Raw genomic sequence first — 11067 nt, 5'->3', positions numbered from 1 at the left:
TCGTGCCATCCCACGATCGCTGAGCCACTCCCTTGATGATGCCGTGCTTCGTGCGTTATCTCCGCGCCATCCCACGGACACACGATCACCAGCCTACAAACTAACTGGATCAGCTCGACGACTAACTCAACGAGCTGACCGATTATTCTGCTGAAGCAAAACTAATCCTAAACAGCTAACTGACAGAGAACTAGCCGTTGTCGACAACAGCCTGAAGTGCTACAGTTAACTGACGAAACTGTCGTCAAGCTTAAGCTTCAACAATGACTCAGGTAAGCTTGTTTCCCTGTCTCGTTATCTTCATTCTGATGCAGGATTGATTGAGATCTCGGATGGACAAAATCATCGAATTAGACAAATTAATAAACAACCCAGAAATGATACTGATGCTTATGTTTCTAGTCCACTGCTTACAAATTCTCACAAGCATAAGATTAGAGATATTGATAGGAAGATGCATTCGTTTATATTGCCTTGTTTCCCAGCAATGGATTATCAAAAATTGGGGGAAATGTCATAATGCTGAGATGGAAAATGCGCTTATTAAAATGAAGTCATTAATTCCTATAGAATCCCGAACTGAAATGAAAAAAGCTAGGTTAGTATAGAAAAAATGATTAGAAAAACTGAAATCACATGAAATAAAAAAAGGAGGGAAATTGCAAACCCATAAGTGTATCTCTTTACATGTTCTTTATTTATTGAACTTCGCCATTGTATATGACCATATACGTGTTTTTTATACAAACGTTAGTATATTATGAAGGAATAAAATAGAGGGAAATTGCAAATTAATAAATGTGTTTATTTACATGTTCTTTATTTAACAAATGTTAGTATGTTTGTATAGAAAAAAAGCTCAACAATATATTACAAATTTTCTTGGAACCAAAGTGAAACCTTCCCTGTTCCTACCTTATAGGCTTTTGTTCACAACAACAATATAAGATAAACGTCACCACCTCTTATTTGACACGACATATACATGCAAGCAAGTTACGACTTACGAGACCGGTTCATTATGAGAAGGCGCTCTACTACCTCTGTCATCGATGGTCTTTGATCCACATCAAGGTTAAGACATTCCAAAGCGATCGCTGCCAAACTATCAAGAATCTCCAAATCTCCTGCGACTACAATTTCCTTGTCAAACAACTCTGTCACTTTCTTCTCTTTCTTCCCAGCTTCAAGGAAACTGTTTACTAAGCTGCCGCCATCAGAATGTGTGGCTTTCTGCCCACTAATAAGTTCCAGTATGACAACACCAAAACTGTAGACATCACTTTTCTCGGTTAGTAGGCCAGTTTGTAGATACACTGGATCGATATAACTCATGTCACCAATGACAGATCCGGTGTGTTTTTTGTCTCTCGCAATCAACCTTGATATGCCAAAGTCTGAGATCTTCGGCGCAAACTTATCATCCAAGAGTATATTTGCAGGTTTAACATCACCATGTATGATTTTGGCATTGGTTTTTGAGTGCATATAGACCAGAGCATCTGCCGATTCGATAGCAATACTTAAACGCACACCCAAGTTGAGCGTCACCTTCTTTTTGCCGTGAAGAATGTCATCAAGGCTACCATTGGAGAGAAACTCATAGACCAACATCGGGATATCAACTTCTAGGCAACAACCTATGAGCCTAACGATGTTCTTGTGGATTACTCGAGACTGAATGATGACTTCGTTTGCAAACTGTTCATTCTCTAGCATAGTACCACTAATTGGCTTCTTTACCGCAACTTCTTCATTATCAAGAAAGCCCTTATAAACTTCACCAAAGCCACCTTTTCCAATGAAATTGCTACTCTTCAAAATTGGCTTGAGCTCCTCCTTTTTGAAAAGTTTTATGAACTTTGCCTTCTCTAATGTAGGCCCGCCGTTCTTTTGATAAAACTCTCTTGTCTTTTGTTTCTCTTTGTGAAGAAGAATAAGGAATGATATAGCCGCGATGATAAAAATACCACCTATTCCACCTACATGGACACAAAATAAAATGATTTCACATCACTAAAACTTTGAATAACTTAATCTATCTGCATAGGAGAATATAAAAAGTAAACAATTTTTTTTAATAATACACTTTGAATTTGTCACCACTATGGAAAAAACTACAGCAAATAGCTCGCATATGTTATCAAGGACGATGTAAACCATCATACTTTATGGGTGAGTGATAATAGGAGACTATATTAGATGGTTTGGTGTGAAGAACCACCTTTAATATGTCGACAGCTGAGTAGAAGCCAAACAAATTCACCCAGAACATCCGAGGATTTCTTGTAAGGGCCTCTTCAACTCAAAGGATTTTTATAGGAATTATGGAGCATAGGAATCCTCAGGGATTTTTCCTATGTTGGTCATCTGTGTTGTATGATTGAATCATATAGGAAAGTTTACAAAGGATTGATTTATACTACATTTCACAGAAAAAAAATCATCCACTCAATTATCTTGGAAGAATCCCTTCTTACTTTCTGTGATAGATTAATAACCAAAATCATGTAGGATTCAAATGAACATGCATATAATCATACATTTTCCCCTTCTCAAGTTTTCATAATCATGTGAATCAAAGAGGCTTTGAAATCACAAAGTTTGTTTCCCCATCCACCTTTAGGGCTCATACTCCAATCTAACACTCCACCTAAATCAAGATGGTCGTGTATCGTAATGATGCAGAGGCCAGAGGTTTCAACCTTCTTTTCTTAAAGAATAGCCCGCATATAAATCCCCATAGGCGATAGATATTCCCCCTAGTAATGGGCTAATGGGACTCATTTAGATTAAATACTAAGTAACAACCCATAATAGAAAATGTGTACAAATTAAAAACATTTGAAAGTAGGAAAAAATCTTAGCAAAAGCTAGATTGAGACATGTGTACTGCTAGCTAAGGACAAAAAAAAGTTGTAGTCGATTAATGTGGTGCGATGTAGTATTTGTGCTTACCCACAATCACCTGTGCTACTAGGGGGAATTTATCGGTGCAAGTTCCTTTTATACCGTCACCTTTCATTCCGAGTTTACATGGACAGTCATAGCCTTCCAGCCTGTTCTTGCAGATCCCATCACTCGAACAAGGATACAACTCAGGATTCAGTTTTCGGAGCTTGCACTCGTCGATGTCTGAAGAAAAAACAAAAAAGGTTAAAGGTTCGAAATCTGGTTTTCACAACAAGAAGAAAAGTTTGAGATCTGGAGTAAAAAAGAGATACTAGTACGAATTAAGGCTTAGTATACCTTGGCATCCATTGGCGATGTAAGGGTTGCCATCGTAATGTTCCAAGCACCTGCACACATAGCCATGGGCAGCACCACCTGTCGCGTTGGCGCAATAGCTGTTGCCGCTGACGCAGGCGTAGTCCGGAGGTGGTTTCTGGCCTTTCCCCGGGCATGCACCGTTCCGGATGGAGAAGTCGAGCACGAAGGGGATGCCCCTTGGGTACCTCCTGGGCAGCACCTCGACGCCGTACAGGTCCGGCGTGGAGAAGCGGTACCAGTCGCTCTCGACCACCATGGCGTAGGTGCACGGGTTGGTCTGCCACATGGGGTTGTCCTCGATGCTGAACCACGTCCCGAAGTCGGTGAGCGGAGCCGCCTCCGGCAGCGCGGCCTGGCAGCAGCCCCGGCTGGAGCATGACCCATTGGTCGCCAGCTGCAGGAGCTTGGGCATGCCCATAAGGTCCGAGAGGCAGGCGAGCGAGAACTCATAGGTGGAGTTCCGGTACGCTGACCACAGGTAGCTCATGATCTTGGGTTCCACCCTCCAGCCCACGCCGACGAGGAGGTTGCGCGTCACCGACAGCAGGAACGGGCCCCTCTCGCCCAGCGCCAAGTTCTGGCACTTGGCGACGTAGTCGCCACTGAGGTTGGCGGCGTTGCAGAGGGACAAAACGAGGCCATAAGCGCGCGCCTCGCCGTCGGCCACCGATATGTCTATGAGCTCCAGGGCCGTGTTGCCATGGTCGGTCCTCCACACAGGATGGTGCCACCCCACCTTGTAGTATATCTCGGCTATGTGCTGGTTTACTCCGGCGTAGGCGAGAAAGGCGCGGTGGGGAGTGAAGGAGTCGTTGCAGGTGACCTGGAAGCCCTCGCGGAAGCAGCCGGGCTTCGTGCCGAATGGGAAGGGGATGAGAGTGTCGCCGCACCTGTCGGGGCAACCCGGAAGCGTGATCGGCTGCTTCTCATCTTGTTCTGCAGTAGCAGCAGCCTGTAAGATCAAGCGAGTTGATGCTGCTGCTGCAAGGAGGACTAGGATTATTGGCAGTGGCTGGGAGTGATGGGATTGGGAGCTTCGCGTGGTGGTCATGGCCGGTACGGTGTTGTATGCTGCCCTGCGCTTGTGAAGCAACAGCTCTATTCCACTCATGCAGATTACTCCTAGGTCGTCATTAAGCTCCGGCGGGTGGAGTAGTAGATGGACTTCCACGTCCCGAATATATGGGGAAATATGGGAACAAAATTCCGTGCATACGGGCTATAAAAGCACAAAAATGCTAGACCTACGTATGGCTTTACGAAAAGCTACGTAAACCTTCCATCGCTAACTAATCAGCCCCCCTGATTTTCAGGGGGTGGGGCCCCCTCCCTTTTTTTTCCAATCAAATATCTCCAACTTAGTCTCTTCGTAAGGTACGTAAAACAATTTACGTAGGTGTAGCGTTGTCCATAAAAGCATCTACAGCCGGGCCGGGCGCCTCAAATCGGGCGCCTCCCCCGTCACTGTCATGAAATTTCGATACAGATGGGCGTCGCAAACGGGACTTAAACGTCCGGTCTGACGGCACCCTCATATCAAGGCCAAATATGAGGCGTACATGGAGGCATCCAGGCGTGCTCGCCACGTCGGATCCGGCCCACACTGGCTCACCCGACCCCACATATATTCTTCCCATCCGCTCGCCAGACCAAATCCTAGCCACTTCACTTCATTCCCCTCCGCCACCCATGCTCACCTTCGGTGGTCTGGGGCCATTTCCGGCATGGCGTGCAGCGGATCAGAGTCCTTCACCTCCAGATCCGTCGACCCCGAGCTCATCCCACATGGCACCGAGGAGGATATGGATGTCCGGCTTGCGCTCCGCCGCTCCCGGGAGGAGGCCCGTGCGAGGCAGCGCTCGGACTCCTTCCGTCGGGAATCCATTGCGTCCGCCCAAATGGTGCATGGATCCGGCGCTAGGTGTGCCGTCGCTGCCTCACTAAAGGCAGTGCGGTCCATCTGGTGTCCGAACGCGGTGGTGGACGCGCAACCCCTCCGTTGACACGCCAAGCAGCAGGACACACCATTGGCGTCGTGGGACAAAAACATGACATGACGTGCCCACCATGTGAGGCAGCGGAAGGCGGCGGCACCCTTCGCGGCGGTGGACGTCGGCAAGGCGGAGTCGCACTCTTCAGCGCCCCATATGTTGCAGCAGTCTGGGCGCCGCAACCGCGTCGTGGTGGATGTCCGGCTCATCCCAGGATGGATTCATCATCGATCTGACGTCCACCAACATCCAATGGGTTTCGGGCTCCGACGAGGAAGGGTAGGGCATGGGAGACGACGACACCTTGAGTCCCGTGAGCCGGCTCGTGTTCCATGTCCTACTCTACCTTATCGGCAACCGGACCAACACTCTGGGTACGCAGCCGGCCGTCCAACATGGGCACGGCGACCGGACGAGCTCCACTTAAATATCGCTATGTTGCATATAATAATATGGATTTGAGGTTTCTAATCTAAAGTATCTGAATGTGAAATGCGTTATTTGAAGCGGGACGGCCCGATTTGCATGTGCGCCTGTAAATGCTGTAAACACTTTCCGCGGCCATGTACCCCACCTCACTGATTTCCTGCTGGTAACCTTCGTCGGTTGCTTCGCTCTGCTCAAAAGCAATGAAAAAGCATCTAGCATGGGGTCTTCAAATCTTCATCGTGTGCTCCTTTGCTTAAAGGAATCCAATACTAAACAAAAAGAATCTACAAAGAAAGAATGACACTAACACTGAAACGATCTACATAGACTAAAGAGTGATCGTGCTGAGTGCTCACGTAGTTGAGTGGCACAAGAGCACGTCCAACAGCAGGCACGCAAAAATAAAGCGGATTTTCAAGACATGGGGCAGCGGAGCACTTTGAACCCACCAAAACATGTGCTTAATTTTTTTGAAAAGATTTGAATTTTTGTACATGAATACGCACACATGTGGTCTAGGTACGTGTGAAATTTCGTTTGAAAATACGTTGTATTGTATGCTGCATGAAAAAGACAAAAAATTTGGCCCAAAATAAACTGGCCCCAAATTTGCATGTATTTTGTCTTTTTTATCTCTCACATGCCAGCACGTATATTGGTGAAATTTTGCCCCGTTATACTGTATTGCTATACGTGTCCGTACATAAATTTTTGGAATTTTTTAAGCCATACAAATTCATTTTTTTAACTTCAAAATAACAGGCACAAGTGCCCGTGCTCATATGTCAATTTTCGACGCAAAAATTTCTTATTGGGCACCAAAAAAGTGCATTTGCATCATCTGATTTTTTTTACTCCAACAACAGCCCTACAATAGGGCACCAGTTTGCATTGCCGACACCGACGCTTCGACTCTTGGGGGAGGGGTGTGGTTGAACGTGACATATCCGCATATATCTCCAAATTATCTCTCTCTTATCTCTACCCATGTATAGCCTAACTACTAAAGATTTGGTAGGGTTAACTGACTTGTCACACAAGACATGTACTATACTAGAAGGAAATGTGCGCGCTGCTGCGCTGTTTTTCATCCATGAAAAACAAAATATATAGAAGTACTCCAACAAATTTAGCAGAAAACCAACAATTTCAATGACACCACAGACTAAGAGGAAATTTCATTGGAATTCCCTAGTCCATAATCACATTCTCACTTGCCTCCCCCAATTACTATTGTTCCTGCATTTGGGCCTCCTAAGTCATGTCTTACTTTCACAAAAGATGACACTTCCAAATAAGGCGTTAATCAAAAGTTATTTTATCCAGAGAAAAGGATATCACATATTCCATACAACAGTCTATAAGTCACAGATGTACAATGCTCATTAACTGTACAATGCTCATTAACTATGGTACAACTGCATAACGGTGTCTTGATAGTGTTGAGGATGTTATCGTATAATATTCAGTAACGCCAACCGATTTCCTTGGATAGAGGGGGTTGTGGTCCTTCATGAAACGCTCCATGAGATCCATACGAAAAAGCTAGGCAGGGTTGTTTTCAAAGTGGATTTCGAAAAGGCGTATGATAAGGTTAAATGGCCATTTTTGCAACAGGCCTTGCGCATGAAAGGTTTCGACCCGGCTTGGAGGAACCAGGTTGAATCATTCATGCAAAAAGGGAGTGTTGGAATCAAGGTGAATGACGACATAGGTCATTATTTCCAGACACATAAGGGCCTGAGACAAGGAGATCCGATGTCACCTGTCTTGTTCAACATTATAGTTGACATGTTGACCATTCTAATAGGTAGGGCAAAGGATGCTGGTCAAGTAGGTAGCCTGGTACCTCATCTGGTTGATGGAGGGGGTGTCTATCCTACAATACGCTAATGATACTATCATCTTCATGGAGCATGACTTGGCAAAAGCGAGAAATATGAAGCTGCTGTTATGCTTATTCGAACAATTGACCGGGTTAAGATTAACTTTCACAAGAGCGAATTGTTCTGCTTTGGAAGAGCCAAAGAGGAACACGAGGCTTACAAGCAATTGTTCGGGTGTGAACTTGGGAATCTACCTTTTACATATTTGGGTATACCAATTCATCATCGTAAGCTAACAAATAGAGAATGGAAGTGTATTGAGGATCGATTCGAGAAGAAACTAAGTTCCTGGAAGGGCAAGTTGATGTCGTACGGGGGTCGTTTAATTCTAATTAATTCGGCACTCACGAGCATGCCCATGTTTCTTTTGTCGTTTTTTGAGATACCAGTTGGAGTCCGGAAAAGACTGAATTTCTATCGATCACGATTTTTCTGATAGAGTGATGACCTGAAAAAGAAATATAGACTTACTAAATGGGATATTATTTGTCGACCGAAAGACCAAGGGGGTCTAGGTATCAAAAATCTTGAGGTGAAAAACAGGTGTCTTCTCAGCAAGTGGTTGTATAAGTTATCTTTAGAGTCGGAGGCCACGTGGGCGCAGATTCTGCGTAATAAGTACCTTCATTCCAAAACTTTGTCACAGGTAACAGTGAGGCCGACGGACTCACCTTTTTGGAAAGGGTTGATGAGAGTTAAAGCAGCTTTTTTCAACAAAACAAAGTTTATAGTCGGAAATGGTACTACCACGAGATTCTGGGAGGATACATGGTTAGGAAACACCCCTCTCGCGCTGCAATATCCCTCCCTTTATAGCATTGTGCAACAAAGAGACGCCTTCGTTAATACCGTGCTTCAGTCCACTCCTCTCAATATCCAATTTAGGAGAACACTTGCCAGAGCCCGTTGGGAAGCTTGGCTCCATTTGGTGAGAAGACTAATGGATGTGCAGCTTTCTCAACAGCCAAACACGTTGTGCTGGAGGTTAACTAAGAACGGAGAGTTCACGGTTAAATCTATGTATTTAGATGTAATTAACTCTAGCTCTATTCCTAGTTCCAAATATGTTTGGAATGTCAAAGTACCTTTGAGAGTTAAAGTGTTCGTGTGGTTTGTACACAAACAAGTTATTTTGACTAAGGACAACTTGACAAAGCGCAACTGGACTGGTTCTACGAGATGTAGTTTTTGTGATCATGATGAGACCATCAAACACCTATTTCTTGATTGCCTGATGGAAAACGTTCTATGACGGACTGTTCACATTGCGTTTAATATTACTTCCCCGACTAATATCAACATGTTATTTGGGACGTGGCTGGATGAGATAGAGTCCCAAACAACGAGACACATTTGTGTAGGAGTATGTGCTTTACTTTGGCAGTGTGGAACTGCAGGAATGATTTGGTTTTTAACAGAGCATCAAATACTCATTTTTTGCAGGTTATCTTCCGAGCTACTACATTGATCCGTATGTGGTCGCTACTCACTCAGACGGACGCCAGGGAGCATTTGGTTACTGGATCTACCCGATGTGAGATGGTAGCTCGGTCTATTTTCAACCGGTTTGGATGGCGGTCACGTAATAGGATAGGCAATTAGTTTTCCTATCTATATCTTTTGTCGGCCGGTTGTGGCTTTTAGTTTCTGCTCTTCATGAGGTTTTTTGCATACTTTGTTTAAGACCTCTTGACCTTGTTGAACTTATTTGCGTTCTAATAAAGGTGGACGTATGCATCGTTCTGATGTAGAGGCCGGGGTTTCACTCCTTTTCCAAAAAAACCCGATTTCCTTGGAATACAACTTGACTTTTCCTTGGAACTTATTTTTTTAAAAGATCTATTGTCTATTTATGCACCAGGCAAAAAGCCTATAAATGCAAATGATGAAAAAATTAAGACTCTATTGACAGTGTCTATAACATGGCTAGCATCAAACATGAGCCAGATTTCGAAAGAAGACAACATTCAAAACGAGAGGTATAGTAGAAGCCATGAGCAAAGAACTGCAGGAATATAAAAGCAAGTTGATTGTAAAAATACCACAAACCATGAACACTGTTGAAAGGATCAAGAAGAGGCGTCTAGAGGGGGTGAATAGACCCTTAACACACAAAGTTGGCAGTTTTTAAGTTTTTCAAGTTTAGTGGAGTTTAAGCACAAGTTTGACCACTCACAATACATATCAAGCAAGCATGCAAAGAGTATATGAGCAGCGGAAAGTAAAGCATGCAACTTGCAAGAAAGTAAAGGGATGGGATTGGAGTGTGCAAACGCAATTGGAGACACGGATGTTTTTGGTGTGGTTCCGATAGATGGTGCTATCGTACATCCACGTTGATGAAGACTTCAACCCACGAAGGGTAACGGTTGCGCAAGTCCACGGAGGGCTCCACCCACGAAGGGTCCACGAAGAAGCAACCTTGTCTATCCCACCATGGCCATCGCCCACGAAGAACTTGCGTCACCTTCACGAAGTAGGCGATCTCCTTGCCCTTACAAACTCCTTGGTTCAACTCCACAATCTTGTCGGAGGCTCCCAAGTGACACCTAACCAATCTAGGAGACACCACTCTCCAAAAGGTAATAGATGGTGTGTTGATGATGAACTCCTTGCTCTTGTGCTTCAAATGATAGTCTCCCCAACACTCAACTCACTCTCGTAGGATTGGATTTAGTGGAAAGCTAATTTGAGTGAAAAGCAACTTGGGAAGGCTAGTGATCAAGATTCATATGGTAGGAATGAAATATCTTGGTCTCAACACATGAGTAGGTGGCTCTCTCTCAAAAAATGGATAGTAAAAGTGTAGGCACGTTATGATGGCTTCCCTCATGAATGAGGAGAGGGCAGAGGGGTATATATAGCCTCCACACAAAATCTAACTGTTACACGCATTACACCAAACTCAGTTGGACCGGATCATAAATCTCGGTCGGACCGATTCATTTCATATGTGACCGTTAGACAATTTCGGTGGGACCGACATGTCATCTCGGTGGGACCGATATCATTAGGGTTAGGGCATAACGTAATCTCAGTTGGACCGATTACACAAACTCAGTTGGACCGACTTTGGTAATAAGCTAACCAGAGAGTTGGTCAGGCAAACTCGGTGGGACCGATTCGCTCGTCTCAGTGGGACCAAAGTGTTACGAAAAAGAAACAGAGAGTTTGCATTGCAGACTCGATGGGACCGATTCGCCTATCTCAGTTAGACCGAAATGTTACGAAGGGAAACAGAGAGTTTGCAATCCCATCTCGGTGAGACCGAGATCCCTATTGTTAAGACCGAAAAGACTAGGATTTCTGGCAGTGACTATGTCAAATGAACTCGGTGGCGTCGGATGGATCAAATCAATAGGGCCGAGTTTGAATTTTAGTTTTGGACAAATGTGGATATGAGAAAGTGGTTGAGGGCTGTGAGCATATCACTAAGCATTTTGAGCAAGCAAGGCATTAAGCAACACCTCATCCCCTTTTAATAGTATTGG

General features: G+C 44.6%; 1 protein-coding gene across 2 annotated transcripts; it reads right to left on the bottom strand.

The window, feature by feature from the left end:
- Nucleotides 1-215: 215 nt before the first annotated feature.
- Nucleotides 216-4380, bottom strand: LOC119362627 (wall-associated receptor kinase 1-like). Of its 2 annotated transcripts, XM_037627872.1 has the most exons (4): nucleotides 3250-4380; nucleotides 2959-3135; nucleotides 1042-1982; nucleotides 216-579 (listed from the first exon to the last, which is right to left on the bottom strand). In XM_037627872.1, exons 1-4 carry the CDS (start codon nucleotides 4319-4321, stop codon nucleotides 565-567), a joined length of 2205 nt encoding a protein of 734 aa, XP_037483769.1. In that variant the 5' UTR covers nucleotides 4322-4380; the 3' UTR covers nucleotides 216-564. The 2 variants fall into 2 exon arrangements, with proteins under 2 accessions (XP_037483769.1, XP_037483768.1); XM_037627871.1 differs by lacking the exon at nucleotides 216-579 and having other exon boundaries at nucleotides 828-1982.
- Between the last annotated feature and the right edge of the window lie 6687 nt (nucleotides 4381-11067).

Source organism: Triticum dicoccoides, chromosome 2B, assembly GCF_002162155.2.
Source record: "Triticum dicoccoides isolate Atlit2015 ecotype Zavitan chromosome 2B, WEW_v2.0, whole genome shotgun sequence".
Taxonomy (NCBI): Eukaryota; Viridiplantae; Streptophyta; class Magnoliopsida; order Poales; family Poaceae; genus Triticum; species Triticum dicoccoides.
This window is presented reverse-complemented; position numbering and strand designations above follow the sequence as displayed.